Genomic DNA, 14370 nt, shown 5'->3' with positions numbered 1-14370 from the left:
CATTACTCAGAAGGCAAGCTGATTCAGCCTTGGATTTAAACCCACTCATGGAAGGATTTAACCTAGGAACTTCTCAGGGAATTATCTGTAAGAATTAATCCCAAGGGTGAAAAAGAACAAGCATTTAAAGCAAACCCTCACTTTGTTTGCTTATTTGTCCCTCCGTCATTTTTCCATACTTTTCTCAGAGTCTGCTATACATAGGTACCGGGGAGAAGGCTGACCACAAGCTTGCCACTCAGGTTTGCTGCAATCAAGGGTCTCAAGTTCTGAGGAACTTTTGGGACCATCTAGCTTAGTTCACTCATTTCATGGATGAAGAAGCTGAGATTCAAGTTGAACTCTTTACCTGAGACTTAAGGGAGTGAAGAGCTCAGGGTGGACAGATGCTGACCACCTCCCCACATGGCCTGGGTCTAAGGAATTCTCTTGTGAGCGAGCTTAGGGAAGGCTCCCAACTGGAAAGCATTGAGTAGACAGCCTCATGTCTGCAACGGCACACTCACCACCATCACCTTAAGAGTTCATTTGGACAGAGCCCAGAAAAGTAGGCAGGGTCCCCACCTCAATGTATCCCAGCCTGAACTCATCAACATGAAGAAGCACTTTTGTTCTTTTTACTATTTTTATTTTGCACTATAAAAAAAATGACGGCAATGACCAGTAACATACTGCTTTTCTTCACATTCATATGGATTTTAGGAAATTATTGCCTTTTCCCCTGGAGAAATAACCTACAGACAAAAAAAAGTAGTACCACATTGAGAAATCTGCAAATCCCAGAAGTCAACAGCTTGAAGACAACCCCCAGGGGCAGGGAAGAACACACGTGTCACCAACCAGAGACGAGACAAGCACATATAAAGACAGCAAGCTGGGGTGACGACCATTTCAATGCCACTGACCCAGGAAGTGGGTACCCTTTCTCTCTTGTGGCATCCACTGCCACTACCTCAAATGGGTAATTTTTGGTCTATGGTCTAAAGAACTCTTTTCAAATGACACAAGAGTTGCTTTGAGGAGAGGTGCAACAAGAAAGGTTCAAGTATGAATAAGAATCATGCCCAAGTCCAAAGTCAGGGAAGAACCCACAGTGAGAAGGAAACCGGAAGTGTTCCCGTCTCACTACTTCACCCAACTGATGCCACCTGATCTGAGATGGAGTCTCAAAAGCATTCGAGGGTTCAAATCGGCATATACATCATGTCCCTAAAACCCTGCAGGGTTACTTTCCTGACTAGGTGGTGATCAGCTTATGCCCTGAAGCAACAGAGACAGATACAGAGACTGCCAAAATTTTAAAAAAAAAAAAAGTGGAAATTGTGCTTCCTTCAAAATGAATTGGCTTCATGACTGCCTTTTCTCCTGGTCTAGCAACTGCTTTCTCCCATGTTGCTGCAGGTATTTATTGCCTTATGCTTGAAATGAAAAGGCGAATTCTGAGGTGCAAAGATTGGGCAGTCCTGAGGGCAGGGGTCTGGAAGTTCAGTAGTCAGCACGCACTGTGCTCTCATGATGGCTTGGCCTTCTTTCAGTCCCGAGGTCAGTCTGAAGTTTGTCTGCAAACCTAGTGACCCCTTCACTGTCCCACCAAGACAGCAGGACAGGGTGAGGTCTTCAGTATTGCACAGGTATGAAATGTCCACGAGTCAAAATACAAAATCACAGTTGTTCTTGGGGCTGGGCTGGCTCCCCCAGCTCAGGTTTAGCAGGATGTGGCTGTGGCCAGGGGGCTCCGGCTGAGCTCTGAGGCTGTCGAGTGGGTGGGCACCGGGGCCAGCACCGAGGTAGGGAACGTGCAGTAGGAAGCCTGCACGTCAGGGCTCAGGGTCTGCAAGTGGGCGAGGAGCGAAGGGCCGGCGGCCTCTCCTTGGCAGGAGGGAGCCTGGGGGGTGGGCATGGAAGGCAGGATCTCAGACTCATATTGTAGGAGCTGGCCCATGAAGCCAAAGTTGGGCGAGACCACACTCCTCCTCTGCTTGATGTAATCAAAGGCATCCTTCAGGTGGAACTGCTTGGTCTTCATGAGGTAAGCCATGCAGATGGTGGGTGAGCGGGAGATCCCAGCCTCACAGTGAACCAGGACCTTGCCTCCCTTTTCCCTGACACAGTCTGGAAGAAAGAAGAGACAGTGGGACTGAGCTGGGATGGGAACTCAAAGGCAATTGGGTTTAAAAAAAAGTGACCGAGTCATCAAGTCTCATCACATCTGCTCAACAGCAGTGGTCCCACACTAGGCTTCTGCTAATCTTTAATCCCCACTGGTGAGGACAGACCTTGGAGTCCCACTGATGTCCACCCCTCTGTAGGACCTTCACAAACCTTAGTTTGTCAGGGTACTTGCCCAGGTTCTGCCACCAGAGATGCTCTAGACCTGGAGTAACCCCTTCCTGGGGATGCCATCTTAACTTGGGTTCCACAAATGGGTTTCAGGAAAGCTTTGGGAAAATCTTTCAAACTGCCTGCAAGTTTTTACTGCACATTCACATTTTTCTGAGAGGCTCAAAGATTGACTTGGAAAAGCAATTCCTGTCTCTCAGGGTCTGACTCTAATGGTGATGACCTAGTCCCCATCCTGGGAAAGGCCTTCCAGCCTCCCCGGGCTCCTTGCTTGGCTGTGCCAGGGCGGGATGCTTGGCTCAGCCCCCAGGGTTCCCACCAATGAAACACACAATAAATAGTGTGCAGCCGCTAATTATAGCCTTGGCTAAGTGATGCTTACGAGACAGAGGATATAAATGGCTTTGGCAAACTCCATCTTGCACAACAATGGGAGTTGCTGCTATAAAGCTACCACCGTCAGTTAGCATGGTTTAGCTCAATATGACAAAGCGGGGGGGTGCCCTCCTTTTCTGTTCTACTCCTACCCCAAAAAGAGCTCTAACTGTTAAAAATGGGCAGGGGTAAAAGGTTAAACATACATACATATCAAATAAAAACCACAAAAAAGAGTCTTTCCAATTCCCTCTCTTGCTAGTGAGGAAACAATTACATCACAGGAAGTTAGACATACCTGGCACTATGTCAGGCCACCAAATGCAAAAACATTTAAGATTTTGAAAGGCCAATAAAAAGTCAGCCCCCTTACCCACCTCCTTCCTCATGTTTAAAAGGTCTGCAGACACATCTCTAAGATCTAAACGATCAGGTTTCTGAGCAGTCAGGAAGGATCCCTTGAGCTTCCAGAATGAAAATCTCAAAGGATGCCCCAGGATAGCTCCTTAGAGGTGCCCCCAATACAGTCTCTGACTCAAAAGAAAAAAAAAGTTCTTGTAAACTAGTTCAAAGGGGACTCCAAGTTTCTAGGATTACAGGGTCGTGACTCCACAATTTTCTTTTGCTCCTCCACTGGCCTCCTTGTCATCCAGCTTTTAGTTGGCCCAGAGCCGAATCCCAGAAACCAAAGAGCCTACAGTACATTGCTTCTGGATTCCATTCTACCCCTCGGGGCTCGCCTTCCATGTGGCCCTTGGAAGGGGTCAGTGTGAGCGCGGTTTGGCCTCAGTCCCTCCCTCCTTCAGCAGAGGAGTGGTCTGGGGAAAAGCAGCCCGTGTGCCTTCAGAATGCTGTGGGTTTGTGTGGTTGTGTACACAACAGACACAGTGCACAAGCGGATGGGGAGGGAGGCTTCTGAGAAGTGATGGGGGCTGCTTCATGACCTCACCGAGAAGCTATCTAGGTAATTAAATAACAGGCTGAGAAGGGCAAGGCATTCCCAGGGACAGGGAGAACAAGTCAAGGATTTCCCACCCTGAGCCCATCATTTTGGCTGCCCCTCGCAGGCTCCAGAGGAACCGTCTCAGCCCAGAGGCTCAGGGGCCAGGGAGGGCAGGCTCAGCCTTTTGCTCGCAGTGAGTTTCTTGGTGGATTTCCATGGAGCAGAAATTGTGTGTGATGAGCAGAGGGCCCACCATGTGGCAGAAGAGGGGGGCCCTTTAATGGCTCCCTGCACTAAGAAATCACTGCTACACTCAACACCAGCCTTTCCCCTCCAACATCCCTCACAGCCAGAAGCAGGAAGACCACTGCTCAACTTCAACAGCTGTGCACGTTAAAGGGGAAAAAGGACTCTGCAAAGGGAAGCAAGTCCACAAGAGAAGGGAGCGGTGTCCAGCCTAGTCCCCAAGGGAGATGGATGGGAGAAAAAGATGTCAAACGAAAGAGCAGACCAGTCTGCTCTGAGAAGCTGAAATCCCAAGGCCCAAAAGCCCTTTCTAGGCAGAGGGACCAGAGGTTCCCAGGCCTACACAATGGAGTAAGTGATAACTACCTTACGGAACATACAAAGGATGCAAAAAGATGCCAACTTCTCTGTGCATAAAGCTCGGAGCTTGAGTCGAGTGTTACCGTTAATCCAAAATGAGCTGAAAATGCCAAACAAATTGCCCCCAAAGCAGTTTGCCAAAAACCTTGGAAAGCTGCTGGGGCCCCGGGGGTTCAGTGCGTAAGTAATGCTCTCTCGATCCTTCTGTTTGCTTTTAAAAATATCCCAATCTACGTACAAGCACAGTGTGCGTGGTTCTTTCCCTCCCCTGCGTCCCTGGCATGGAGCATCACTCATGAATGCACTCTGCTTCCCACCCAGCCAGAAACCCTAAAAGAGCGGTAGTGAGTACTGCCTTAAGATGATATTAACTAATACATTTACCCTGCAAATTAATGCTCCTATTAAACAGCAACTCAAATCCTCCCCTCTGTCGTTCTGGTAGGTGAATCTCTTCTTGGCTCCCACTTGTGGTGGTTGCACAAACAAGATGCTTCTCTTCTCAGCGATGGGGTGACCTCCATCAGTACATCAAAATCCAAGAACACACCCCCCTAAATAACTGAGGACAGTGGCACCTACCGATGAAGTCTATTGCTTCTTGAAAGTGGGAGCTGATGTCAGCCGCATGGCTGTCTTCCACGGGGATCCATTTGTAGTGTAGGTGCGTCGTGCAGGCCTCGGAGGTCCGCCGGGAGACGTTGAGCAGGGCTGTGATGTGCAGGTTGGCAAGAAACTCGCACTTGGATGCGTGGTAGGCACTTCCAAGGTAAAGGAACGGAAGGATTTCAACTGGGCCGCCCTGGAAGCAGGGGCAAAGGACAACCAGGAAATATTGATCAGCTTGCTCTTTGGGGTTTTCAGGTGGGAGGTTCCCTCTCTGGTTTCCAGGTAGAGAGTTGAGAACCAGGGCATTTTAACCAAGAGTTTGGGTAGAGCCTCTGTCCTGGTAAACTCTCTACCCTATGTCACTGCCTTGGGACTCAGGGACAGCAAATCTCACACAGCTGAGATTTTCATTTCCTTACATATACTGAGGTGGCAGGAAATGTCGGCAGCCCTTCTAGACTGACAAGGATGAGAAGCAGGGTGGAGTGATGGAAGACTTGAGAAGACCATGTTGAAGTTCTAGCTGCCCCATGAGTGCCAGGCCAAGGCCTGAACCTTGGGGGCAACCTTGATTTCCTTCTAGATAAAATGGAAAAGGGTCCAACAAGGTGAGCCCCTTCCTTTACAATCTTGACCTTGGATGTAATGTATTTCATCAAACCTAGGACACTGTTGATCCTAAGAGGCATTTGGATCTCAGCAACATCAAAGTGTGCCCTCCCACCATCCCAAAAAGTATACTTCTCAGAAGTGAAAATAACCACTATCTATCCGAAATCCTCAGATAAGGAAAAGTTGTCAGGCCATGAGCAGAGGCTTGGTCTTTTTTGTTGTATTTTTTCTTGGCTGTGCTGCTCAGAATGTGGGATACAGGATCTGAGTTCCCTGACCAGGGATCAAACCCATGCCCTCTGCAGTAGAGATGTGGAGTCTTAACCAGTGGACCATTGGGGAAGTCCCAGGCCTGATCTTTAGTAGAGCTGAGTTTTGCTGAGAGATGCTTATATCCTTACTCTTTTGGGAGACAACCTATACCTGAGGTTTCTAGTTACGAAGGATCCAAAGAACCAGAGACCATCTACCCTGAGGCAAAGCTAAAAAGAACCGCTGGTTAATCAAACTCTGGCAGTCTCAGCATTTCCAGGGTGGCCAGAAAAGCTATCATTCCATAGTTGGAACAATGGGAACCCTTGGAGATACACAGGACAAAACAGAGCTGGGGTGACGGTGGCTGTGTCTTTGGCAGCCTTTCTCATATCATCCATCCGTTTCCTGTGTTTCCATTTCCTGTCCTGGAATAAGAGTGGAATGGAAACTCTCTGCCAGACCCATGATAGGGAAAGGGGCATGGGATGAGGGCCGGCAGAAGGCGGCAATTCTCAGAAAACCCCACATGGCTGTCTGCTTTTCCTTTCCTGAAATGTCGGGTGTTTAAGGCAAAGGCCAGTTTGACCACTTGAAAGAAACTGAAAGAGATTTTACAAACGGCAGTAATAGTAACAACCAGTACTTTTGTTAGCTGGCCCCTGGGCTTAACACTTAGGAGGTAACTACATAGATGTCTCCCTCTCTTTAGAGATTGGAAAATGCTGCCACATCAGACCTGGGATCCTACTCAGTTTCTCCTGGAGCTTAGCCCAACCAACACCCCTGAAGCCATATTTCTTTCCTTTTTTTAATCCTCTTCTTAGACTCAAGAGGAGGAAACCAAAGGCCTTTAGAAACCTCAAAGGTTAACATGACCTCCCCAGCTTTTCTCAAGGCAGAAGCACTTCTAAGAAGTAACACTAGGGGCTTCCCCAGATGAGTCTTGGAGACACTTCAGGGCCTCCCCCGGGTCTTGCTTGGCCAAAGGGCTGCTGTGCTTTCACAACATCCTGCAAATTCTCATTTCTCTTTCACTTTCTGAGAAAGGGAGGGGGGAAAACACCACCCAAACAAACAAACGCAAATGGAAATCCAGCTAAGCCGGATGCCTGCGGCTTGAAAACTCAGGGTTCATCATACTCTGTAATTTTAACAAAGAAAACAAACAAAATAATAACCTTGGCACCTTGCCAAGCGAATAGGTTTCCTGACCAAAGATTCCATTCAAGGAAAAGCCACCTGGCTAAACTTGGAAGTCTATCCCCAGGGGCAGAGCTCTGCATGGCAGGCAGCTGGCATCTTAGGCAGCAGCATCTAGAAGTCTTCCTTCTTATGATTTGGATATGTTCTTATTTTGTGTGAAGAACCTAAAAAGTTCCTCCTACCAAGTCAGGTACCCACTAGAATGACCCTCTTCCAAAAGAAGGCAAGTGGCAAACAGAACAGGATCCTGAAAAGGACCAGAGCAAGGGATGAAGAGAAGGGAGTTCTGAACTTGGTGTTGCCATGAACCAAGCTGCAGGATTCTTGGCAAAAATCAACCACCCACCAGCTGTGACAGTTTTTCCCTCTGTAAAATGGGAAAGTGGGTTTTGCTCTCTGGTCTCCGTGCAGAGATCTGTGCAGATCTGGGTCCTTGCTTGCTTTCCCCTCCACCCTCCTGCATCATAGGTAACCCCCTGGCTGAGCTGTCCACTTTTTTTTTTTGCCTTTAGTGGGTTGCCAGAAAGTACAATTCTAGGAACGGAAAAAACCCACATGTTTGTAGACACATGAAATCCTCTGGTGTCTCTTGATCTCTGTCTTCAGAATTTATGGAATTATAAGCATCAGAAACCCCTAAAGGAGGCTGCATAGCCATCCAAACAGTAGTTTCTCTACAACCCTCCCCCAATCTTCCTCCTTCAGTTAAAAATACCAAGACACGTCTTTACAGGTACCAGGCTGGTTTGCAGAAACTGCAGAGCATGAACAATTACACAGAAGACCAACACAGGAAGCCTGAATGTCAGCTCTGAAAACGTCTTCAGGGAAACCTAAACTGCTATTTCGACACTTCTCTGCACCTCCCAGGCCAGCTAACAATAATACATCTTTCACTTCCCCTTTTCTCCAGAAGCCATCGAGCATCCTGAAGCGTGTTCGCTCTTGACAGCTTATTTGCTGGAAGGAAGCCCATGTACTCTTGGATGGAAACTCGAGTTGGCAAGCAACAGAGGTTCTCTAAAGCTAGAGGCCTCTGCCAGCTCCCTGATCCGCGGAAGAACCAACCAACATTAGTGATCGGGGAGAGGAAGAGCCAGGGTGCTGTGCAGGCAACAGAGCCAGGGACCCGGATGGCGCTTCCACACCACGAACCTGGTCATAGGCCGGCCGGTAGCTGATGCTGAGCACTGACTTCCCACACTGGCTGATGAGGGCTCTCTCAGTTTCAACCTTCTCCTGTGAAATGGGTTTTACATCCACGCAACACTCAGGATATTCTGAATAGAAAGTCTCATATCCCCCTAAAAGACAAAAATAAAAAAGCAAGAGAGATATAAGCATTGATTGTTTTTTTTTTGCTTCAGTCTGTCAGAAAATGCCTAGAATTGATCAATACCCTGAGAGTGGAATACTAAAAAAAGGTATTAAGTTACTATACATTCTGGTCTTATAAAGAAACTGAGCCAAAACAAGTAATAGTTTTAGAATAGAAATGGGCTCCACAGATACACACACACTCTCTCTCTCCTAAAAAGCTACAGTTCAAAGGCAATGATTAACTTTTTATGTCTATCAGAAGAAGCTTAAACTGTGAAAGGAAATATATCTGACACCTGGCAAATATTAACCAAACCCCAGACAACAAAAGTCATTTTCTCACATTTATCTAAAATTCAGGTGTGATTGTGCAGAATTTCATTAATTTTTGAAAGAAGCTCCTAAGCTGGTCTGTTTCATCCATAGCCAATCAGCTCTAAACAGGATTATGGATGAAACACCCTCTATAAGGGAATGGGGGCTTACAAGAGGTTTTAACCTCAGGGCCATAAAACAGCCCTGCCCTTTCTCCTTCCCAAGGTGCTAAGAACACTGATGACAGTCCTCTCCACAGGTCCAGTGTAATCAATCTAGTTAATTACCTTCTAAACCAAACTAGAGGAATGAGGCCTTCTGAACTTAATTCTTATCTCCACCCCCAACCCCCGCTGCTTTCCCCTTGATGGCCACCTACTCTCCCTTTATCTCCTTCCTCCCCTCCCCTCCTGAACTTTCTCCCCAGCTACACACGCCCTTGTGTGTGCATACACACCCTCAAACTGATAAGTCAACTACCCGAAGGTATGATTCTATAAAAATCCTAACTACATTTAAACTTCTCCAGTTGGATCACTTAAGGTAAGAACTACTCTGACCAAATCAGAGAAACTTGAGTATGTAAATTCTTGGGCCTGTACAGGAAGTGGGGAAGAACCGAAGAAAAAAACTGGCCCTGAAGCCTGAGAATGCCAACTGCTGCTGGGTGAACAGGCCAGCCTTGTGTGGGGAAACGCACTGCTTCCACTCCGAAGGGACCTACAGCATTTCCTAGAGCCTCCAGAAAACCTGCTTCTTTTTCCAGAGAATTGGGGTCAAAACATTATTTATTTATTTATTTTTTGCCACACTCTGTGACTTTCAGGATCTGGAGGGATTGGGGGCAGGAGGAGAAGGGGACGACAGAGGATGAGATGGCTGGATGGCACCACCAACTCGATGGACATGAGTCTGAGTAAACTCCGGGAGTTGGTGATGGACAGGGAGGCCTGGCGTGCTGCGATTCATGGGGTTGCAAAGAGTCGGATAAGACTGAGCAACTGAACTGAAATGAACTCAACTGAACTTAAGTTCCCAGACCAGGGATTGAACCTGGGCCCTGGCAATGAAAGTGCCCCGTCCTAACCATTAGACCGCCAAGGAATTCCTTCAATCATCAGTTAAAGCAGCATTCTGAGACCATGTATTTTTTTCCCCAACGGCCCCCCTTTTTTCCATCTGTCTTTTGGTGCTGTGATAGCCCCACAGTGGGGCACATGGTGGCTTTTTTAAACCCCTGCCATAGGCAAATGGTTAATGGATTACTCGGCAGTCTCAGCTCTCTTTCAGAAGCTTCGGCCAATTCCTAGAATGAGTCATCTCGCCATTACTGCTTCCTCTCGTTGTGCTGGAACTGCCCCCGCCCCCACCAAGCACGCCCAAATGTCCCCTGTGGTCACTGCAGCCAACAGCCACCCGGGCCTCCCCAGATGAGCTTCTGGACCTCCACAATGACCAATTTCCCGGTCATGATGACAGGTCATGCCGGAGGGGGGCAGAGGCGGAAAGTTTGGAGGTATCTGTGGCTTAGTTTCCCCTCCTTCACCACCACCGCCTCTGCCCCCTGCACAGACCCTCGGCTTCCTCCGAAGAGGTGTCCCTAGTAAGCAAAGCACTTCCTGCGCCTCAACATTTGCGTTTCTAGGAGACACAATGAGCGATAGGGGACAGGAATCTGAAGTAAAGCAGCCCAGGCCCTCTCAAACTTCAGAATGAAGCTTGGGAAAGAAAAGCCTTCAGGTCACCCCATCTCTTGGCTTTAAATAGAGCACTTAAAAGAGCTGGCTGTTAGGAGGACAGACAGGAGGTGCGGGTGTGGGCTGGGTCCTGCCTGCCTGTTGACAAAATATGGCAGGCAGACAAAGAGTCTTAGTGTGACGAGGGACAGATAAACAGTGTCCTGCCTCTTCAAGTTGGGGTCGGGAGTCCTCCAGATTAGATGGTCTCTGTCTTTCACCCACTCCCACCAGAGGGGTGGAGAGATGGAGCATTCCTCTCTGGTGCCTTACTTGAGATGCAAGAGCTGTAGCAACTCTTGGTCGCTTCAGTTGTCTTCAGAGTGGTTCTGTTTTTGACCACCACCGCAATACCAGGGGAGTTGAGCAGAGAAAGAGGACGAACATTGTCTATAAATACACACTGACAATGTCATTTGGTCAATTCATTTTAGTGGGGTTTGTGTGTGTGCGTGTGTGCAGAAGGCATTAACAGAAGTGTACAAGACATTGCCCCCACGGTCTGAGATGCCACTAGATCAAAAACCTGAGCTCCTATCTGGACGTGAGTTAGGTGAAGAAATTATTTTCTTTGGCAACAACTTAAAAGTTCAGCATTGCTGTAAGGCTAAGCATCAAGCAATTTCTACTGAAATTTAAAATGGACATAAACTGTGACCTGGCGATTCTCGTAATTTTACTAAAAGATAGTGCACACACAAAAGCATTTGGACAGAGATATCCTCTCCCACACTGCTTCAAATACTAAGGCATGAACCAATCTACTTACCGGCTATCATCAGGGGATGAGTTTTAAAAGTGAATAGGACATGTATGCTCTGCTACGGACAAGTCTCTCAAGATCTAGTTAGGTGAAAGAGGCAGGAACAGGAAATATACAAAATCATTCTATTTTTAAAAGATATACAAAATATTATATTTTTAATATTTTTTAAAGATTTTAATTTTCATGGAAAATTGATTTATCTAAAGATGAACAAGAAATAGTTGACTCTTGCCTCTAGTGGGGGTGGAACTAGGTTCTAGGGTGTGCAGAAGATCCACTTTTCATTGTACAGCATGTTACTTTCACTAAAAAACTTTTTAAAAAAACATTTTTACTTGAGATGTGAGTCTACAGAGCTGCCTACTTTCTGTGGCAATAACTTCCAAATGGCTTGCATGGCCCTTGGAGAGGGCTGGAGACCAGAGGCAGGACTGGAAGGGGTTTCCTGGAAGGTATCTTTCATGTTGCTGGAGAGGCAGAAGCTTTTTCTGTACTCATGGCTAAGAAGAGGAGACCAAAAAGGTTATCAGGAAGACAAAGAAATCAGGGGCCCTGTGTGAAAGCTCTGCAGAGTTTAGAGGGCACTCTCCATCTCCTGGGGGCTAAGGCTGGGCGCAAGAGAAAGATCTTCTGCCTCTGGTGTTTCCCTAACAGGAATCAACTGGGGACAGACAGCCTGCAAGAGGTGCTAATTGAGGTGGGAGCTGCCCCTGTACCTCTGGAATCTCCCAGCCTGGAAAATGTTAAAACTCCACACGTTGCACGGTTCTAAAACAGCGCCCTCCCGTTCTCAGCTCACCGCATCTGAGTTCTGAATCCCAGCTATGTTACATCTCAAGGCGACCTCCCAGAGTTGGTTGGGCTGAGTCCTCGTCGTCTCTTCCCTACAGGCTAAGCCTTCCATACACTTGAGGTTAAAACGGACTCAAATAAAAGGCGGCAGCAATCACAGGAAGTGATCCAAAAATCAATACTCTGGAATTTGACAGTAAATTACCCAGCCACCACCAGTCATATCCCCCAGCAGGTGTAACGTGCAGACTGGTGAAGCAGCTACTGGAGGGTCTCAAACCCAATGCACCGCAGTCCCCTTCACAAGCACCCTGTGTACCCTCTCCTAGGTCCTGGCTCGCTAGCCAGCCTGCCGCCCGCCCCCTGGAGACCGCGTTAGGTGCCCCAGCTCTGGCCCACGACCAATCCAGGGGATGATCCCGGGCCGGGAGAGTGGAAGTGAAAAAGAGTGGGAAGACTAAAGACTGTCAGCTCCAAATGGAGCTAGAAAGGCCTGGGAGGGGAGAAGGGGAAGCCGAGGAACAATAAAAAGCAATAAAATGAAATGAAAAGGAAGAGGGGGGAGGGACTCACCAGGGTCAAAAAGGCAAAAGGGTCGATGAAGACACAGCCTAACATACGCTAATTGTCCAGGCGGGAGGAAAGAGGACACCGCGGCGCCACGCTCATGGAGGGGGGGGGGGGGGTGATGGCGACCCGCGGATCCCTTCAGATCTGTCCATCAGGAAGGCTCCAGACCGTCGGCCACAGTGAAAGACTTGAAGCCGGCGCCGGGAAACCCGGCTCGTGCTGGGCGCTCCCCAACTGTTAAGAAGCAGCGCCCCCAGCAGCATGCAGCAACCCCCCCCCTCCCCCCTGGGCAGCCAGGCCGTCAAACGCTTTCGAGGAACGCAGGTGGGGACGGAGAAACTGCGAGCGCTGACTCCGGCCGTGGCCTTCCCGGCGCACGTCAAGCCCCAGGGTGCAGAACTTCCCCGGCGCCAGGATCGAGGAAAGCGCCGGCGCCAGCAGGGGAACCCAGAGCCCGGGGCCGTCCTGACGCGGGGAGGGGGGGGAGGGTGACCGAGGACCGGCGGCTCCGAAGCAGCTCACCTTTGAGGAAGTAGACCCGCGGGCCGGCGGGCAGGCAGGCGAGCAGTGAGGTGAGCACGACGCGCGCGGCGCTCTCTTCGCGCAGCTTCTGCCAGTGCCGGCTGCCCTGGTCCAGCACGACCACGGCAGCCACGCCGCCGCCTCCCTCCTGCAGCAGCCGCGCGCGCGCCGCCTCGTCGGGCAGCACGTAGCGCGCCGACACCGCGCCGCCGCGGGCCCGCCGCAACACCACCGAGTTGAGGTTGACGTTCAGCGAGCCGCGCACGCTCGAGGCGGCGAAGGCCAGGTAGGGCCGGCAGTCGAGCACCACACAGCGCGCCGCCGCCTCCTTGCGAAGCATCTTGCGCAGCTGGCGCCCGTCGAGCGACGTGACCTTCATGCCGCCGCCCAGGGGCCCCGCGCCGTGCGCGCCGCAGGTGCCCACAGCCAGGGTGCCCGCCGGCGAGGCCCAGGAAGACGACCCCACAGGGCTGCGGCCGGCCGACCGAGCCCGGCGCCGGAGCGGACGCTCAACTCTTCTTTCCCGCCCCGTACGCTCGGCGCCCGGCCGGGCCACTCGCTGCCGCAGAAGCCGGGGATTCCGCCGGCAGCGCAGCGTTTTATGTGAATGGGTGTGCGGCCTGTGACGTGGCTGCCCATATAAGGCGGAATATGGGTATTTCCCCGCCCCTTCGGGCTGCGGTCACGCCCTCGGGGGGCGGGACGCGCGGGGCGGGCGCCCAGGGTTAGTCAGCCCGAGCAAGAGGAAGTGGAAGGCGCCTCGCTGTGTTCTCTGCGGTGCTGCGCGCAGACACTCACTTGCGCATCACCGTGGACTGCCGGTGGGTTGTCAGGAATGCCAGGAGGCCGAGGTGACCCACGCTGTGCGGGAAGAGGAGGAAGCGGAGGAGGCAGAGCTAGCGTCGCACCATAGGCTTTGAGTTTCATAGACGTAGGTTCTGGACCTTCTGGGGGCCGTGCCTGACAGTGCGGTAGGCAGAGCTAGGGGCGCCCTCGGCCGTGCCCCCAGATGAATCAGGCGTTACGGAAGTCTTTACGCGGGAAATGAGATGATAGCTGGAATTTGCTTCGAGATCTGGGTTATTGATGACTCAAATTTGGGCTTGTATTGGTCATCATTGGAGCTTGGTTAAGGGTACCTGGGGGGTTCATTATACTGTTTTCTCTACTTTCTTTATATTTTGAAATTTTCCACCATAAAAGTACCTGAAAGTAAAAATAGGAAGAGAAGAGCCTGCAATTAATCTCCCCAAATGGATTCTGCCCTCAAAGGATCGATGGTCCTTTTCTTTGTCACACTCCCAGATAAAAATTAGAATGGTTGTAAGGACCTATTGTACAGCACTTGAAACTCTACTAAATGTTCTGTGACAGCCTGGATGGGAGGGGGGCGTTTGGGGAAGAAT

General features: G+C 49.9%; 1 protein-coding gene across 1 annotated transcript; it reads right to left on the bottom strand.

Moving 5' to 3' along the window:
• Nucleotides 1–616: 616 nt before the first annotated feature.
• DUSP5 (dual specificity phosphatase 5) lies at nucleotides 617–13547 on the bottom strand. Its single transcript, XM_065923303.1, has 4 exons — nucleotides 12965–13547; nucleotides 8099–8247; nucleotides 4847–5066; nucleotides 617–2112 (listed from the first exon to the last, which is right to left on the bottom strand). Exons 1-4 carry the CDS (start codon nucleotides 13341–13343, stop codon nucleotides 1706–1708), a joined length of 1155 nt encoding a protein of 384 aa, XP_065779375.1. The 5' UTR covers nucleotides 13344–13547; the 3' UTR covers nucleotides 617–1705.
• Between the last annotated feature and the right edge of the window lie 823 nt (nucleotides 13548–14370).

Source organism: Muntiacus reevesi, chromosome 2 (genome assembly GCF_963930625.1).
Source record: "Muntiacus reevesi chromosome 2, mMunRee1.1, whole genome shotgun sequence".
Classification (NCBI taxonomy): domain Eukaryota; kingdom Metazoa; phylum Chordata; class Mammalia; order Artiodactyla; family Cervidae; genus Muntiacus; species Muntiacus reevesi.
Note: the sequence above shows the minus strand (reverse complement) of the source record. Positions and strands in the feature narration are given on the sequence as shown.